This window comes from Gobius niger (assembly GCF_951799975.1).
Source record: "Gobius niger genome assembly, chromosome: 8".
NCBI classification, from domain to species: Eukaryota; Metazoa; Chordata; class Actinopteri; order Gobiiformes; family Gobiidae; genus Gobius; species Gobius niger.
Window position 1 is genome coordinate 926,080 of NC_136859.1, and position 19,249 is coordinate 945,328.

At 51.2% G+C, this 19,249-nt stretch overlaps 2 protein-coding genes across 3 annotated transcripts in view; one reads left to right on the forward strand and one right to left on the reverse strand.

The window, feature by feature from the left end:
- The window catches only part of LOC306966774 (uncharacterized protein), a gene marked incomplete at both ends in the record, with an annotated part of 190,776 nt that overhangs the window by 11,323 nt on the left and 160,204 nt on the right, over positions 1–19,249 (forward strand). The window lies entirely within an intron of this gene.
- LOC306966464 (arylsulfatase I-like) overlaps positions 9,037–19,249 on the reverse strand; it is a 28,251-nt gene continuing 18,038 nt past the window's right edge. For both annotated transcript variants that reach the window (XM_079561231.1, XM_079561230.1), the window contains exons 7-13: positions 18,771–19,007; positions 15,671–15,817; positions 15,420–15,555; positions 14,917–15,275; positions 14,600–14,794; positions 12,856–13,082; positions 9,037–9,286 (exon numbers count right to left, since the gene is read on the reverse strand). In XM_079561231.1, the coding sequence (XP_079417357.1) occupies positions 9,064–9,286; positions 12,856–13,082; positions 14,600–14,794; positions 14,917–15,275; positions 15,420–15,555; positions 15,671–15,817; positions 18,771–19,007 (1,524 nt within the window). In that variant the 3' untranslated portion in view covers positions 9,037–9,063. The remainder of the gene's footprint in view (positions 9,287–12,855; positions 13,083–14,599; positions 14,795–14,916; positions 15,276–15,419; positions 15,556–15,670; positions 15,818–18,770; positions 19,008–19,249) is intronic.

The window sequence follows — 19,249 nt, forward strand, 5'->3', positions numbered from 1 at the left end:
CCTTAGACTCCGCCTTCGACTCTGCCTTCGACTCCGCCTTTGACTCCGCCTTAGACGCCGCCTTCGACTCCGCCTTCGACTCCGCCTTAGACGCCGCCTTCGACTCCACCTTCGACCTCGCCTTAGACTCCGCCTTAGACTCTGCCTTAGACTCCGCCTTCGACTCCGCCTTCGACTCCGCCTTAGACTCCGCCTTAGACTCCGCCTTAGACTCCGCCTTATAGAAGCTCAAGTATCTTCATCATCAGCCTCCAACTGAAGCCTGTGTGTTCTCTGCTCCTCAACAGATACTAAAGATCATCTCTGTCCTGAAGACCTGCAGGTCCAGCCTCAGGCCAGAGAGGGCGCTCCTCTGTCCTGAACACCTGCAGTTCCAGCCTCAGGCCAGAGAGGGCGCTCCTCTGTCCTGAAGACCTGCAGTTCCAGCCTCAGGCCAGAGAGGGCGCTCCTTTCCTCCTTAAAGCAGTATAATGCAACTTAATGGTGATTTTTGCATTTAAAGCAGGATAATGCAACTTAATGGTGATTTTTGCATTTAAAGCAGTATAATGCAACTTAATGGTGATTTTTGCATTTAAAGCAATATAATGCAACTTAATAGGGATTTTTGCATTTAAAGCAATATAATGCAACTTAATAGGGATTTTCACAATAAAAGCACTATTATGCAATCATGAATTTTTCACAATTTTCTGCAACTTTTGCAATTTCTGCATTAGTGGCCTACGATTCCGCCGTCAATCGCAATTGCAAAATTTTCTAGTGTTAGCTTTGTGTTGTAAAGATGTGCTCTGACACATGGGACACTGACACACGTGACACTGACACATGTGACACTGACAGATGTGACACTGACACATGTGACACTGACACATGTGACACTGACACATGTGTCAGTGTCACATGTGACACTGACACATGTGACACTGACACATGTTACATGCTTTGTGTTGTAAAGATGTGCTCTGACACATGTGACACTGACACATGTGACACTGACACATGTGACACTGACACATGTGACACTGACACATGTGACACTGACACATGTGACACTGACACATGTGACACTGACACATGTGACACTGACACATGTGACACTGACACATGTTACATGCTTTGTGTTGTAAAGATGTGCTCTGTGACACTGATGAGAAAAGAGCCGCCTGTGAAACATCAGTCTGAGCTCAGGAGGTTTAAAAGTGCTGTATTCTGGGACACTTCACATGGACTCACAGGTCGTTTGGCTCTTTTCTCTGAACCTGCTCAGTTTCATCCTGTTACTGCTGCTTCCCCGGTGTCGAGGCCACGTATGAAACTGCAACAACCTCCTTTCCTGCTTGTAAAAGACAAAAAATAAAGAAATAAAAGGGATTGTCATCCCACCAAAGACATTACCGTCTCCTGTCATTAATACCCAGCAGGCCCTGCATACGTGTGCACTGGTCAGACTCCAGCAGCGGAACATAGACTTAAGCCCCGCCTTCACCAGCACATTTTCTAACTGATAAGAACTGACAAACAGAAAACTGATTTAAAGATACAGCCTGTAGATGTTCATGAAAAAACAACTCGTTATTTTTGAATGAATTTATTGGAAAGTTCTGCTTAGTCAGAGACCACATAGTTATTGTTCCAGACGGTCATGAAACATCCACATTTCCCCTTTTCCCAAATCACATTTTCATGTTCAGTTCTTCACATTAAGAACAAAGTCGAATCAGACAAATCTTCACATTTCTATAGTAAACGAGTCACAGACGTCTCTGCAGAAAATAAACACTTACGTTTCCCCCAAAAACCTCAGGTAAAAATGAGTCGTCGGTGTTTGAGGCTCACAGATGTTTGCTCTGCTCGGTCTCTGATCTGAAAACACTGACTTTAGTCTGAGCCTGAACTGAACATGGCCTGGTTATAAAGCCATTTAGAAACACAAACAAAGACAGGCTGGAATTGTGGTAATAGGACGCGATTTCCCAATGGAGACTGGAGGCGGGGCTAACGAGAGAGAACCGTGCAGGGGAGTAAATGTTCTGGTGAAAGTCCTCACAGAAGCTCCTGACCTGAACAAAGGGCACTGGGACAGGATCGCTGAGTCGCAGCCGCCATCTTTAAAGGGGGGGTGTTCTGCAAAATGGACTTTTTCCAGCTTTCCATCATGTTATTATGTCACTCCCTCATTAAAAACATGGCTGAAGTGTTGCCTTGGCACATTCACGTATTTCTGAGTAATCTGTAAAAACTCTGATGGCGGCCATTTTAGGGATAGGTTTGCCTGAACCAAGAGCATTTTCTCCAGTTCAGCTTTACCCAAATCCTATAGGCCAGTGTAACGCCTCATTTGAAAGCTAAGATCTACAAAACTCATCTGAATGGATCTTTTTCCTCACGTCATCAGATTTTTATTCATCATTTTTGGGGGGGGTTTTCAACTCATTTTTTTTAAATTTTTTTGCAATTTTTTTGTCAAATACTACATTTTTTGTCACTTTTTGTTACATTTTTGCCACTTTTTCATCATTTTTTGTCAATTTTCAGTCATTTTTTTGTCCTTTTTTGTAAATTGTTTGCGACATTTTTTGCCACTTTTTCATCATTTTTTGTACATTTTTTTTGTCAAATTTTTGTCAGTTTTTCATCTTTTTTTATCCTTTTTTGTCAATTTGTTTTCAACTCATTTTTGTAACTTTTTTGCAATTTTTTTGTCAAATATTTAATTTTTTGTCACATTTTTGCCACTTTTTCATCATTTTTCGTCCATTTTTCATCACTTTTTCGTCACATCTTCATCATCGTTTTCGTCTCAGTTCTGTCGCTATTTTCTCACCTTTTTTCCAGAAGCTTTTGGATTGGGGTAAAGCCAAACTGGAGAAAATGCTCTCGGTTCAGGTGGGAGTTAAGGGCTTAAAGAGACAGAGACCTATTTCAAGACATTCACTACAGCCATTTTGAGAGAGACATTTTATACAAGGCAGTTATTCTAATTTACTGCATTTACAGACCAGCAGAAGGTTTGTCATCATTGTAGTGTGAGATAGACTGGTGCTATGGGACTGACTCTAATGTTTTGGAGATGGAAGAGCACTGGTGGTTGATGGGAAATCCTAGCGCAGAAGATGATGCACTGTCAAGTCCCGCCTCCCGTGCTGTGATTGGCTCGGGATCATTTCGCTCCGTCATTTGGACCGATATTGAGAAATACTCTGTGACTGCAGGACAAACGGAGCTGAACTTAACCTGATCTTAACAGAATAAATGTGTTTAAACTCGTGTGTAAAAGTCTCTTATTCAGAGCCTCCTCAGCACTGGCGTGAACTGGAGCTGATTCTGAGCATTTCCTCGGCTTTGGGGCGAAGTGGGCGATGCAGCTGCAGTTAGAGGCGCTCAGAGACCGAGCAGAGACAATCAATCATCAATCAATCAACAGTTTTGAACAGTTTTGAGTCTCCTCATACGGCCGCAGAGGAGGACAGAGCCTTGGCTGATGAAGCCTCTGGTCTCCATCCTGTCCTTGGGTGAAGATCAGATGATCAGCGCTGATTCCACCTCAGAGTTTTCATGTTTGTCATGTCTGTCAGTCACTTTTAAAGCACTTGGTTTGCTTTGAGAAAAAGGCTGTAGTTCAGGGGTCGGCAACGTCAGGCCCGGGGGCCAAAACCGGCCCTACATCATCAAACCCCTGCCCTCGAGATGATTTTGAGAAATATTATGACCCAAATCAGAGCTCAAATGCCTGTTAAACGTTAAAGTACTCTAGAAATGTGAAAAATACTGTCAATTCCTTAAAATGTATTATTATACGGCTCTTCATAACGTAAGTAGAAGCTCCGTTGATTTGAATGGGATTCTCCAACGTTCTACCGGTCATTATTTTCTGATAAAGGACCTCTGAAAAAAATAATGACGCTGCCAATGGCAACGGAGTTCATGCTTTCACATAACTCCGCGCGTACGTAGTAGCGACACTATCTGTCCTGTCACTGCGAGAGAAGTCGGGGAATCGCTAGGCTAGCTGCTAGCCTTGCTACTTCTAGCCTAGCAAAACGATGCCGAGCAACGCGCAAACTTTTGGGAACTATTTGTCGCGGAAGTCATTAAATAAACCTTTGGGCTTCATAAAAGTGTACGACGTTTATGTTGTGTGTGTTCAGTTGGAAAATGGCCGAATAATACAGTGTTTTTCAACCACTGTGCCGTGGCACACTAGTGCGCCGTGAGATATTGTCTGGTGTGCCTTGGGAAATTATCCAATTTCACCTAGTTGTTTTTTTTTAAACAAATTCATTATCATCCACAAATATTGTACCGTTTTCGAGTGTCTGTGCTGTCTAGAGTAGAGTAACCATGTAATAAATACTCCATATTAGATCGCTAATTTCTTTGAAACAAGAGAATTAGTGATGCATGGATGCGGCAGGTGGCGGTGACTGGGGCATTGTGGGTAGTGAGACTATACGCTGTTCCTATTCAAGACACTTTGATGTGAACGACTGAATATAGGCTACAGGGTTACATTTTTAAATATTTTCTGCTGGTGGTGTGCCTCGGGATTTTTTGAATGAAAAAAATGTGCCTTGGCTCAAAAAAGGTTGAAAAACACTGGTATAATAAGCGGGATAATGTATAGAACGCTGTTCATTATCGGGAAAATAAGCACCTTCTGTCGGTACTTATTTTCCCGATAATGAACAGCGTTCTATACATTATCCCTTACTTGGCAGAGCAGCCTTTTAGGCCATAATCCTAAAGGAACACTCATCTATTGGTAGAAATGACTTAAATCTATTTGAATTAAGAGATTAAATCTAAAGTGTGAGTAGATTTGGTTTGGCCTTAGAGCAGATAAAACCTATTCCGGCCAATGGAACAAGCGCAAGTTTTTTCTTCAGATTATTTTGTATAGTTTCAAGTGATAAATAAATATTTTTTCAGTAAAAGTGACTTTTCCTGATTTCCAGGGGGATTTCTATTTGTTCCATTGGCGTTAGCGTTTTTATCTGATCTTAGATTAGTTCAAACTGACTCAAATTTAGCATAAACAACCTTTATTCAAGTGATTTTAAGTCATTTGTCTCATTTAAATGGACATTTTACAGTGTATTTGATGGACAACACTGGCATATGTAGAAAGTGATGCTTTACTTCAAATCCCTCAAGTTGGTCTTTTGATAATGAAGAAAACCGGCTCCACCGAGCAAACCTGCTGCTGTAAGTTCGTCTTTTGTGATTAAGAATTTGGAAACTTTTAAAATCTGATAATAACATTTCTAGAGCACTTCTCTGATTCGGGTCATAACATTTCTCAAAATCATCCCGAGGGCCAGAGTTTGATGATGGAGGGCCGGTTTTGGCCCCCGGGCCGGTTTGTGCCCGTGCGTCGCATCAGCCCCGGGTTTCACTTTGTCCCGAAATGTTATTTTAGACAAAACTGGAGCCAAAGAAGAAAAACCAAAACAACAGAAAATAAACGTGTGCAAAACACTGGAGTGAACCCAGCGCTGGGACTCTGCTCTGGGACTCTGCTCTGGGACTCTGCTCTGGGACTTTGCTCTGGGACTCTGCTCTGGGACTCTGCTCTGGGACTCTGCTCTGGGACTCTGCTCTGGGACTCTGCTCTGGGACTGCTCTGGGACTCTGCTCTGGGACTCTGGGACTCTGCTCTGGGACTCTGGGACTCTGCTCTGGGACTTTGCTCTGGGACTCTGCTCTGGGACTCTGCTCTGGGACTCTGGGACTCTGCTCTGGGACTCTGCTCTGAGACTCTGCTCTGGGACTCTGGGACTCTGCTCTGGGACTCTGCTCTGAGACTCTGCTCTGGGACTCTGGGACTCTGCTCTGGGACTCTGGGACTCTGCTCTGGGACTTTGCTCTGGGACTCTGCTCTGGGACTCTGCTCTGAGACTCTGCTCTGGGACTCTGCTCTGGGACTCTGGGACTCTGCTCTGGGACTCTGCTCTGGGACTCTGCTCTGGGACTCTGCTCTGGGACTCTGCGCTGGGACTCTGGGACTCTGGGACTCTGGGACTCTGCTCTGGGACTCTGCTCTGGGACTCTGGGACTCTGGGACTCTGGGACTCTGCTCTGGGACTCTGGGACTCTGCTCTGGGACTCTGCTCTGGGACTCTGCTCTGGGACTCTGCTCTGGGACTCTGGGACTCTGCTCTGGGACTCTGCTCTGGGACTCTGCTCTGGGACTCTGCTCTGGGACTCTGCGCTGGGACTCTGGGACTCTGCTCTGGGACTCTGGGACTCTGCTCTGGGACTCTGCTCTGGGACTCTGCGCTGGGACTCTGGGACTCTGCGCTGGGACTCTGCTCTGGGACTCTGCGCTGGGACTCTGCTCTGGGACTCTGCTCTGGGACTCTGCGCTGGGACTCTGGGACTCTGGGACTCTGGGACTCTGCTCTGGGACTCTGGGACTCTGCTCTGGGACTCTGGGACTCTGCTCTGGGACTCTGGGACTCTGCTCTGGGACTCTGGGACTCTGGGACTCTGCTCTGGGACTCTGGGACTCTGCTCTGGGACTCTGCTCTGGGACTCTGGGACTCTGGGACTCTGCTCTGGGACTCTGCTCTGGGACTCTGCTCTGGGACTCTGGGACTCTGCTCTGGGACTCTGCTCTGGGACTCTGGGACTCTGGGACTCTGCTCTGGGACTCTGCGCTGGGACTCTGGGACTCTGCTCTGGGACTCTGCTCTGGGACTCTGCTCTGGGACTCTGCTCTGGGACTCTGGGACTCTGCTCTGGGACTCTGCTCTGGGACTCTGGGACTCTGCTCTGGGACTCTGCTCTGGGACTCTGCTCTGGGACTCTGCTCTGGGACTCTGGGACTCTGCTCTGGGACTCTGGGACTCTGCTCTGGGATTCTGCGCTGGGACTCTGCTCTGGGACTCTGGGACTCTGCTCTGGGATTCTGCGCTGGGACTCTGCTCTGGGACTCTGCTCTGGGACTCTGCTCTGGGACTCTGCTCTGGGACTCTGCTCTGGGACTCTGCTCTGGGACTCTGCTCTGGGACTCTGCTCTGGGACTCTGCTCTGGGACTCTGCTCTGGGACTCTGCTCTGGGACTCTGCTCTGGGACTCTGCTCTGGGACTCTGGGACTCTGCTCTGGGACTCTGCGCTGGGACTCTGGGACTCTGCGCTGGGACTCTGGGACTCTGCTCTGGGACTCTGCTCTGGGACTCTGCGCTGGGACTCTGGGACTCTGGGACTCTGGGACTCTGCTCTGGGACTCTGCTCTGGGACTCTGCGCTGGGACTCTGGGACTCTGGGACTCTGGGACTCTGCTCTGGGACTCTGCTCTGGGACTCTGGGACTCTGCTCTGGGACTCTGCTCTGGGACTCTGGGACTCTGCTCTGGGACTCTGGGACTCTGGGACTCTGCTCTGGGACTCTGGGACTCTGCTCTGGGACTCTGCGCTGGGACTCTGGGACTCTGGGACTCTGGGACTCTGCTCTGGGACTCTGCTCTGGGACTCTGCGCTGGGACTCTGGGACTCTGGGACTCTGGGACTCTGCTCTGGGACTCTGGGACTCTGCTCTGGGACTCTGGGACTCTGCTCTGGGACTCTGGGACTCTGGGACTCTGCTCTGGGACTCTGGGACTCTGCTCTGGGACTCTGCTCTGGGACTCTGGGACTCTGGGACTCTGCTCTGGGACTCTGCTCTGGGACTCTGGGACTCTGGGACTCTGCTCTGGGACTCTGCTCTGGGACTCTGCTCTGGGACTCTGGGACTCTGCTCTGGGACTCTGCTCTGGGACTCTGGGACTCTGGGACTCTGCTCTGGGACTCTGCGCTGGGACTCTGGGACTCTGCTCTGGGACTCTGCTCTGGGACTCTGCTCTGGGACTCTGCTCTGGGACTCTGCTCTGGGACTCTGGGACTCTGCTCTGGGACTCTGCTCTGGGACTCTGGGACTCTGCTCTGGGACTCTGCTCTGGGACTCTGCTCTGGGACTCTGCTCTGGGACTCTGGGACTCTGCTCTGGGACTCTGGGACTCTGCTCTGGGATTCTGCGCTGGGACTCTGCTCTGGGACTCTGGGACTCTGCTCTGGGATTCTGCGCTGGGACTCTGCTCTGGGACTCTGCTCTGGGACTCTGCTCTGGGACTCTGCTCTGGGACTCTGCTCTGGGACTCTGCTCTGGGACTCTGCTCTGGGACTCTGCTCTGGGACTCTGCTCTGGGACTCTGCTCTGGGACTCTGCTCTGGGACTCTGCTCTGGGACTCTGCTCTGGGACTCTGCGCTGGGACTCTGGGACTCTGCTCTGGGACTCTGCGCTGGGACTCTGGGACTCTGCGCTGGGACTCTGGGACTCTGCTCTGGGACTCTGCTCTGGGACTCTGCGCTGGGACTCTGGGACTCTGGGACTCTGGGACTCTGCTCTGGGACTCTGCTCTGGGACTCTGCGCTGGGACTCTGGGACTCTGGGACTCTGGGACTCTGCTCTGGGACTCTGCTCTGGGACTCTGGGACTCTGCTCTGGGACTCTGGGACTCTGCTCTGGGACTCTGGGACTCTGCTCTGGGACTCTGGGACTCTGGGACTCTGCTCTGGGACTCTGGGACTCTGCTCTGGGACTCTGCTCTGGGACTCTGGGACTCTGGGACTCTGCTCTGGGACTCTGCTCTGGGACTCTGCGCTGGGACTCTGGGACTCTGCTCTGGGACTCTGCTCTGGGACTCTGCTCTGGGACTCTGCTCTGGGACTCTGGGACTCTGCTCTGGGACTCTGCTCTGGGACTCTGCTCTGGGACTCTGCTCTGGGACTCTGCTCTGGGACTCTGCTCTGGGACTCTGCTCTGGGACTCTGGGACTCTGCACTGGGACTCTGCTCTGGGACTCTGGGACTCTGCTCTGGGACTCTGCTCTGGGACTCTGCTCTGGGACTCTGCTCTGGGACTCTGGGACTCTGCTCTGGGACTCTGGGACTCTGCGCTGGGACTCTGGGACTCTGCTCTGGGACTCTGGGACTCTGCTCTGTCCTGGTCCAGATCCTGGTCCAGGTCCTGGCTCGTACCTTTGGCTCCGCCCTCAGGTCTGGTTTGGTCCAGGTCCGGGTCAGATCTTGTTCTCCATCATCCTGGAGTTGAGTTTGTGGAAGAAGGCCTGCAGCTTGCACAGGTGACACTTGCCTTTCTTCCTCTTCTCCTTCTTCTTCTTCTTGTCGCTCCGGTCTTTCTTCTCCGCAGCAGCGCTGGGCCTCCTCTGCGCCTCCTCCTCCTCCTCGTCCTCCTCTTCCACCCAGGGCTCCCAGGCTCCTCTGCGACGGCTCGGGTCGGCTCTGAGCTCGGCCACAAAACAGACACAACAAGTTTCCACAAATCAGTCAAAAACAAGACATTGATCCAGAAGTTTTTAGCCTCTTAAGGCGAGACACGGCAGGTGAAAGTATTGATGTTTCACGCAGTGGTGGAAGTGGAGATTTGTATCTGTTTTCCTCCCTTTACATCTTAGTTTTCATGTCAGATATAAAAAATGATGATGTTTATTTGATGATGTTTTGTCTGCGAGGTGGGGGCGACCCGGAAGTAGAAAGGCCGTCTTTCCTGCGGGTTTTCATTCATAAATATTGACAGATTTGACATCCACGTGTCCTGCTAAGGGGCCCCGTGATGACGCTTTCACCCAAATATGGTGCTTTTCCTCCTACGAGACGCTGGAGCGGAAAAGTGGAAGAACGGGCCGAGCATGCGCACTCGCTACAAAACTTCAGGGCTGGTTTTCTCTGAATGAGAGAAGCCGCACTCGGGCAGAGCCTGAGCCCTTATAGAAGCTCCCACAGTGTCCACACTTTACAGGCTGAGACACAACAACATTCTGAAGGTTTTTTCAGAGGGATTTTTTAATATCTAATTCCTAGCCTGATTTATAAGAAAATATTGGAAACATAAGGGACTGAAAATGGACCACTCCTAGATGTTGGTGCAGAAGGCGCACACGGTGTGTATTGGTTTGTGATGTGTGTGGATGTTTTGTTTTATTTTTATTGACAAATATATTGTTTTTGTTCATAGTTTTTCACGGTGGTTGGTCGAAGGTCCAGCGAAAAGAAAAAGGCTGTGACAAAATAAATAACGACAAAAAAATCAGTTGGAGCGTGGCTTATTCTGTACAAACAAGAAACTTTGGGAGCAGTTATAGTCACTAATATGTCAATAAAATAAAACCATAAATTTTAATCTGGCTCAATTAATTATTTTGATTTCGTCGCCCAAAATATAGGTAATTTTTTACCATTTTAATGCTCAAAATGCCTTATTTCTATGTGAAAACATAAAATGACAGAAAAAGTGCAACACATTTTTGTCTCATTTATATCTGTGATGTTCAGCAAAAGTTTCACATTGACATCTCTACATTTATGTTTTTCCCTGTTCACCTGCAGTGTCTCAAGGCGAGACACTGCAGGTGAACAGGGAAAAAAAATATGACAAAAAAATGTATTGCATTTTTTCTGTCATTTTATGTTTTCACATAAAAATAAGGCATTTTGAGCATTAAAATGGCCAAAATTGTCTATATTTTGGGAAATCAAAATAATGAATTGAGCCAGATTAAATGTTATGGTTTTATTTTATTGACATATTAGTAACTAAGATTTTTTCAGAGGGGATTTTGGATATTTTGTTTAGTTTTTCAATAAACTAATCACAAGTAGGGGCGGACTCTGGACCAAATTAGCGTAAATGTGCACTGACCCCCCGCCTTAACGGAGCGCATTTTCTCCAGTTCGGCTTTACCCAAATCTAAAAGCTTCTCGGCTGGAGAGCAACAATGTAACGCCTCATTTGAAAGCTGAGACCTACAAGAGTGATTGAAACTTTTTGTCAAGTCGCCTTGACCTTTTTTTTTTTTCATGACTTTTTTTGTGGCTTTTTGTTGTGTTTTTGTCACATTTTTTCTATCATTTTTTGTTGTGTTTTTGTGGCCTTTTCGTTGCTTAGTTGTCGTGTTTTTGTTTGTTTTCATCCTCTTTTTGTTGCTAATTTGATGATTTTCTTTTTAGCTTTTAGATTTGGGTAAAGCTCGGTTGAGGCGGGACCGGTGGCCCCAGAGCCAGTGGTTTCTGTGCTCTTCCAGACTGGACATATGGCCAGTCCGCCCCTGAACATCAGTGAAAAAATCTGTAAAAACTCAAATTTCGCCTGTTTTTTTTGTTTTCAAAGCTGAATAAATCAGGCTTGGAATTAGATATTTAAAAATCCCTCTGAAAAAACCTTCAAAATATTGTTAAGTCTCAGACTGTAAAGTTTGGAGTCTGTGGGAGCTTCAGCCTTATGCAAGAGCAACACAAGAATGTCATGAACTAATGACTTTACTGTCTGGGAGCCGTTTGTTGATGTAATTCGCTACTAAGGCAATTCCTCAGTCTGGAATTGCCGCATAGATCTCATGGTTAAAGCCTAAATATACATTAAAAATGACTGTGCTGTGAGCAGTAGTTTAACTTGTGTAAGTCTGAAAGGAGGGGGAGGGCCTTATAAGTTAGAACTAACTTCTTCCTACTCCCTTTGAGCAGCACTAACACCTCTTATGTTCTGTATGTTATATGTATATTATACCTGTGTGCATCTGTTGCTCAAATAAACTAAACTAAACTAAACTAAACTAAACTAAACTAAACTAAACTAAACTAAACTAAACTAAACTAAACTAAACTAAACTAAACTAAACTAAACTAAACTAAACTAAACTAAACTAAACTAAACTAAACTATAAGGGCTCAGGCTCTGCCCGAGTGCGGCTTCTCTCATTCAGAGAAAACCAGCCCTGAAGTTTTGTAGCGAGTGCGCATGCTCGGCCCGTTCTTCCACTTTTCCGCTCCAGCGTCTCGTAGGAGGAAAAACACCATATTTGGGTGAAAGCGTCATCACGGGGCCCCTTAGCAGGACACGTGGATGTCAAATCTGTCAATATTTATGAATGAAAACCCGCGGGAAAGACGGCCTTTCTACTTCCGGGTCGCCCCCACCTCGCAGACAAAACATCATCAAATAAACATCATCATTTTTATATCTGACATGAAAACTAAGATGTAAAGGGAGGAAAACAGATACAAATCTCCACTTCCACCACTGCGGGAAAAATCAATACTTTCACCTAAAGTGTCTCGCCTTAACTCAGTGACTGTCGGCCATTTTCAAACCCGAGAGCTCCCACTGACAGAGGGTTTTCAGGATTTTGACAGTTTTTTCTAGACCCACAGAAAATGTAGGTCTATGTCAACACGAAACTGACGCGCTCCTCGTAGGAGGAGCATCATGTGCACGCACGCAGATGACGCGCTTCTCTGCCGATGAATTGATTCAAATCAGTTTTTCGTCCCATCCCCAGGCTAAACCAATAAATAAATAAAAACAGCTGTTGTGTTGAGTAAACAGACGTAATCGTCACTAAAGCCGGCTGTTCCGCGATGATGGTCTGGTTTTCATGGGCTTTGTCGACACCGTGGGCCGGTGTGAACTTTGACCCCAACATTCCCACGCACTGACAATGATGATTAGGCTTATTCAGTCATTCCAGACTCTGTGTAGCCACAGCTGCCCTGGGTTAGACTGACGGAGGCGAGACGACCAGTCTGCACCATCGGCCCCGCCCACTCACTCACATAAAACATTCGCCAAACGGGCCCTTCCTGACGGGATCAGCCAGAGCAAAGGCAGGATGCTTTTGTAGGTCTTAGCTTTCAAATAGGGCGTTACCCCAGCCTAATAGGCTGTCGTGAAGCTCGTAGTTTCAGGCAAGACTGGACAACACTCGGTCACAGCCTTACCTGCTACACGTGGATACCAAACCTGTCAGTGTGAGTGAATGAAGACGCGTGGGAGAGCGGCGTCAGTTTGTGCCCACCTGGGGTCGTCGGGCGGGTACGACACGGGCACGGCGGTCCTGTTGTGGTGGACGAGGCGCAGCAGCATCTCCTGGACCACCTCCGGCCTGTGGTCCGACAGGTCGCGGCGCTCGAACGGGTCCGCGCTGATGTTGAAGAGCCACACGGAGCGATGGGCGGACGACTTATGGCCGAAGGAGAAGGAGCGCTCCAGGTTCCACCAGCGGCCGGGCAGAGAGGGCACCACCTGGGCACACAGACCTCACTGTGGACGGGACATACATGCAGCAGGACCACAGCCCTAACTGTGCTCATCTAACCCCTGACCAGGAGGGGCGTAACACCTGGTCACGTTCACGACTGTCAGAATAAACACTTTTCCTTTTCTTTACGGAGTCCTGGACGGCTGACCGGGCGAGGGAAACGTATAACAGTGGCTAAACTAGCTCTGACCATAGATATAATATCATAAAGATGAGATGGTCCCATTCAGTCCCATTCATTGATAAAGGTCCCGAGTCCTGTGTGAACCTTAACCCCGTAACTCCCACCTGAACCGAGCACAGTTTCTCCAATTTGGCTTTACCCCAGTTCAAAAGCTTCTGGAAAAAAGCTGTGAAAATAGCAACAAAACTGAGACGAAAACAATGAAGATGTGACAAAAAAGTGACGACAAATTGATGAAAAGGTGGCAAAAAAATTACAAATATGAGTTGAATACCAAACAAAAAAATGATGGAAAAAAAATTTGATGACATGAGGAAAAAGATCCTCTCGGTTCAGGCGGAAGTTAAGAGGTTCCGAAAATGCTTCCAAATTTCGGGCTGATAAACAAAATCTAGTGTGGTTAAAAATATTCCCCCTCCCCCAGCGTGGTCACATGGGTCCCATGGGTCACATGGGTCACATGGGTCAGAGCGATTTTTAGAAAAAGAAAAACTCTTTGGAGCCAGACTTTAAAATTGTTCTTGGGATGTTTGAAGTCTCACTAGAATCAATGCTCCCAGGGGGCGATATTACAGCAATGTCAGCTCCCGCCATGAGGACCATAGAGAAGCGTGTTCCTCACCCATTAGCTCTGACTGAATGAAACATAAAGATCGCACACTCGTCACTCTCGTCACACTCGTCACATATCACACTTGTCACATTCGTCACATTCGTCACATTCGTCACACTCGTCACTCTCGTCACACTCGTCACATATCACACTCGTCACTCTCGTCACATTCGTCACATTCGTCACATGTCACACTCGTCACTCTCGTCACACTCGTCACATATCACACTCGTCACTCTCGTCACACTCGTCACTCTCGTCACACTCGTCACACTCGTCACACTCGTCACACTCGTCACTCTCGTCACTCTCGTCACACTCGTCACACTCGTCACACTCGTCACTCTCTTCACACTCGTCACTCTCCTCACTCTCGTCACACTCGTCACACTCGTCACACTCGTCACTCTCTTCACACTCGTCACTCTCCTCACACTCGTCACACTCGTCACTCTCTTCACACTCGTCACTCTCCTCACTCTCGTCACACTCGTCACACTCGTCACACTCGTCACTCTCTTCACACTCGTCACTCTCCTCACACTCGTCACACTCGTCACACTCGTCACACTCGTCACTCTCGTCACTCTCGTCACTCTCGTCACACTCGTCACTCTCGTCACACTCGTCGACACTAGCCTGAGAGTCTCCTCTGTGTGTCCTGTGGTCCAGACGTTAGCCTGTGAGAGTCACCAGTGTGGTACCTGCGGTGGTACCCAGTCCCCGTGGCCTGGGTCTCCCGTCAGCAGTTTCCAGTCGCCCACTCGGATCGCCGCCTGCACCGACGTATCCCACAGTGCGCTGGGGCTCTGCAGGTCCGGCCCGGGACCGGACCCAGAGCCGGGGTCTGAGGCAGGTCTGAGGGACGGTCTGGGTCTGGAGAGGGTCGTGTTGTGGAGCTGGGGTTCAAACAGGACACATGAGGCACAACATGAACACTGTTATATTGAACATTCTGCTCAGAGTGGCCCGCTTCAGTTTGACCCATGTAGACAAAAGTGTTTAATGTAAAGTCACTGACCTTCCTGTTCCCGCTCTTGGTCCGGAGTGGCCCAGTTTCTGCCTGTGTCCCGGTTTGGGACGCTGCTGCTGTCCCGGTTTGGGACGCTGCTGCTGCCCCGGTTTGGGACGCTGCTGCTGCCCCGGTTTGGGACGCTGCTGCTGCCCCGGTTTGGGAGTTGCGTTCCCGTCTCCCGCCGCGGCCCTTGGCTCCGGCCGCGTCTCGTCTCTGCGTTCTCCGGATCTTCTTGGGGAAGTTGCGCTTGTTCTTCTTCTTGAGTTTAAAGGCCGACTTCTGCTTCGGCTTCAGCCTCAAAACCTTCTTCTTCTTCTTCTTCTTCTTCTTCGGAGGCTTCTTCAGCTTCGGCCGCTGCGGTTTCCCTGGTAACGACAGCGGGACAGAGGTCAGATGTGCCGATGGCCCGTCCCCTCGTCCTCCCTCGTCCTTCCCCGTCCCCCCTCGTCCTCCTCGTCCTCCTTGTCCTCCCAGTACCCCCCCACCCTCCCCCGCCCCTCGGGCCTCACCGGGTCTGCCGTCCCAGGGTGCACTGGGGCGGTACGGCCGGTGCAGCGGGTCGATGTTGTGGAGGATCTCGGTTCGAGGAGAAGGTTTTCCCTCAGAGATGGTCGGCCACACGTCGAAGCCGTCCAGCCCCGCGCTCTGCAACACGTTACAGGAACACGTTACATGTTACAGGAACACGTTACAGGAACACGCCACATGTTACAGGAACACGCCACAGCCAGAACAGTTTGAACAGTTTGAAAGCGAGCACCTGGGCGGGGTCTCCTCCGGCCAGTCTGACCAGTGTGGGGAACCAGTCCGTGATGTGGAGCAGGTCTGTGCACACTCGTCTGCGTCGCTTTATCAGAGGACTGTGCACGAAGCCCACGCCGCGGATTCCCCCCTCCCAGTACGTGCCCTGAACGCACCACGCCGGAGAGGGGGGGGAGAGGGAGGAGAGGGAGGGAGGAGAGAGAGAGGGGGGAGGGGGGAGAGAAGGGGGGGGGGATGAAGAGGTGGGGAAAGTGCAGACACAAGAGGCACAACGTTACTCAAGTAACAGTACTAAAGTATTTGACACAGATTGGAAACTGTTGAAAGAGTTAAATGTTTTATTACATGATTACATGATCCTGGGGGCTCTGCTGTTGGGGCTTCGTGCCCCCCCCATAGGGTCTCCCAGGGCAAACAGGTCCTCGGTGACGGGTCAGAAGCCCCTTATGAGAGACCAACAGGCCCGGAGGCCCGGTCAGAACCATGAGGTCCGGCTGTGCAATTAATCGAAATTCGATTACGATTTCGATTATTACACTAGACGATCACAAAAGTAGCATGATCGAGAAAAAAAGATTATTAAGGATGCCCTCGCTCGTCCATCCTGCTCGGTTTGTGTGACGCGTCTGATCAGCTGAAACACCAGCCTGATAGAACTGTAAATAATATTGAACTAATATGTTTTATACCCAACTCTTAGATAACACCGGTGTTAAGAGCTCACCTTGTGCTGAAGGAGAACAGCTGTTCAGAAGCCTCGACATCCTTTGCTCAGGCACTGGTTTTGTTTAGTAGAAAAGTCTAAAACTCTTCTTCAGGAGCAGATCAACGAAGCTCAAAGCAAACTCTTATTATTTCATGCCACTGAGATGATTGTTTCTGTTCCCTTCATATTTCACGAGCTAAAGGCTCAGGCTTTGGTCTGACATAAAAACATTAGCGCTGAGTGATGATGTCATCAGGCCGCGCGGCTCTGTTGGACAGGTGTGAGGGCTGGCCAGCAGGGGGCAGGTGTGAGGCCAGCAGGGGGCAGGTGTGAGGGCAGCAGGGGCAGGTGTGAGGGCAGCAGGGGGCAGGTGTGAGGCCAGCAGGGGGCAGGTGTGAGGGCAGCAGGGGGCAGGTGTGAGGGCAGGTGTGAGGGCAGCAGGGGGCAGGTGTGAGGGCAGGTGTGAGGGCAGCAGGGGGCAGGTGTGAGGGCAGCAGGGGCACGTGTGAGGGCAGGTGTGAGGGCAGCAGGGGGCAGGTGTGAGGGCAGGTGTGAGGGCAGCAGGGGGCAGGTGTGAGGGCAGCAGGGGCACGTGTGAGGGCAGGTGTGAGGGCAGCAGGGGGCAGGTGTGAGGGCAGCAGGGGGCAGGTGTGAGGGCAGCAGGGGGCAGGTGTGAGGGCAGCAGGGGGCAGGTGTGAGGGCAGGTGTGAGGGCAGCAGGGGGCAGGTGTGAGGGCTGGTCAGCAGGGGGCAGGTGTGAGGGCTGGTCAGCAGGGGGCAGGTGTGAGGGCAGCAGGGGCAGGTGTGAGGCCAGCAGGGGCAGGTGTGAGGGCTGACCAGCAGGGGGCAGGTGTGAGGCCAGCAGGGGCAGGTGTGAGGGCTGGCCAGCAGGGGGCAGGTGTGAGGCCAGCAGGGGCAGGTGTGAGGGCTGACCAGCAGGGGGCAGGTGTGAGGCCAGCAGGGGCAGGTGTGAGGGCTGGCCAGCAGGGGGAGGTGTGAGGGCTGACCAGCAGGGGGCAGGTGTGAGGGCTGGCCAGCAGGGGGCAGGTGTGAGGGCTGGCCAGCAGGGGCAGGTGTGAGGGCTGGCCAGCAGGGGGCAGGTGTGAGGGCAGCAGGGGGCAGGTGTGAGGGCAGCAGGGGCAGGTGTGAGGGCAGCAGGGGCAGGTGTGAGGGCAGCAGGGGCAGGTGTGAGGGCAGCAGGGGCAGGTGTGAGGGCAGCAGGGGGCAGGTGTGAGGGCAGCAGGGGGCAGGTGTGAGGGCAGCAGGGGCACGTGTGAGGGCAGCAGGGGGCAGGTGTGAGGCCAGCAGGGGGCAGGTGTGAGGCCAGCAGGGGGCAGGTGTGAGGGCAGCAGGGGGCAGGTGTGAGGGCAGGTGTGAGGGCAGCAGGGGCACGTGTGAGGGCAGCAGGGGCAGGTGTGAGGGCAGCAGGGGGCAGGTGTGAGGGCAGGTGTGAGGGCAGCAGGGGCACGTGTGAGGGCAGGTGTGAGGGCAGCAGGGGGCAGGTGTGAGGGCAGCAGGGGGCAGGTGTGAGGGCAGCAGGGGGCAGGTGTGAGGGCAGCAGGGGCAGGTGTGAGGGCAGCAGGGGGCAGGTGTGAGGGCAGGTGTGAGGGCAGCAGGGGCACGTGTGAGGGCAGGTGTGAGGGCAGCAGGGGGCAGGTGTGAGGGCAGCAGGGGCACGTGTGAGGGCAGGTGTGAGGGCAGCAGGGGCACGTGTGAGGGCAGGTGTGAGGGCAGCAGGGGGCAGGTGTGAGGCCAGCAGGGGCAGGTGTGAGGCCAGCAGGGGCAGGTGTGAGGGCAGCAGGGGGCAGGTGTGAGGGCAGGTGTGAGGGCAGCAGGGGGCAGGTGTGAGGGCAGCAGGGGCAGGTGTGAGGGCAGCAGGGGGCAGGTGTGAGGGCAGCAGGGGGCAGGTGTGAGGGCAGCAGGGGGCAGGTGTGAGGGCAGCAGGGGGCAGGTGTGAGGCCAGCAGGGGCAGGTGTGAGGGCAGCAGGGGGCAGGTGTGAGGGCTGGTGTGAGGGCAGCAGGGGGCAGGTGTGAGGGCAGCAGGGGGCAGGTGTGAGGGCAGCAGGGGGCAGGTGTCCCTATAGCATTAGTTTAGAAACGTGAGCATATAAAAAAAAAAAAAAAGGTTTTATTGTCCAAATAAAATGTCGTCCATAGTTGTTTTTCAAAATATTAACAAAATGAATGAATAAAATAAAGATTTTTTTTAAGGCAACAAATAATGGTGATTTCAATTATTACTAAAATAATGGTGATTATTATTTTTTCTGTAATCGAGCAGCCCTGCCATGAGGCCGTCCTTCTGCGGACGCACCACCTGCAGGGGGCGCTATAGGGGCTGGTGCCCCCCCGACCCGGGACCCGACAAGAGGAAGCAGATGTATCACTGTTACCTTGCGCCCGCGGAGGGGCCAGTTGCTGCCCCCGGTGAAGGGCTGCGCCCCGTTGTCCGTGGAGTAGATCAGCACTGAGTTCTTGTAGAAGCCGTGTCGCCTCAGGGCGTACGTGACGTTCTTCACCGCCTCGTCCACCGTCGACACCATGGCCAGGAACTTCCTGCGCTCCACACTGCTCACGCCGCGGTACGGCAGCAGGTAGGAGCGCGGCGAGAGCAGGGGCGTGTGCACGGCCTGCAGGCAAACACGTCAGATGCCCTCACGTGCACGTCACAATAAAACACTGAAGGCACCAAAAATAACACGTTTCTGCATAAAAATGAACCAAATGTGAATAAAGGACAGAGCCAGGGTCAGATGTGCAGTTTACACACTCTCCTCAGCAAAAACTAGTTCACCGTAAATGCTCTAATACTGGCCCGTATTCCATTAGCGGCCGGGTCTGACAGAGGCCGGGTCTAACAGGGGCTGGGTCT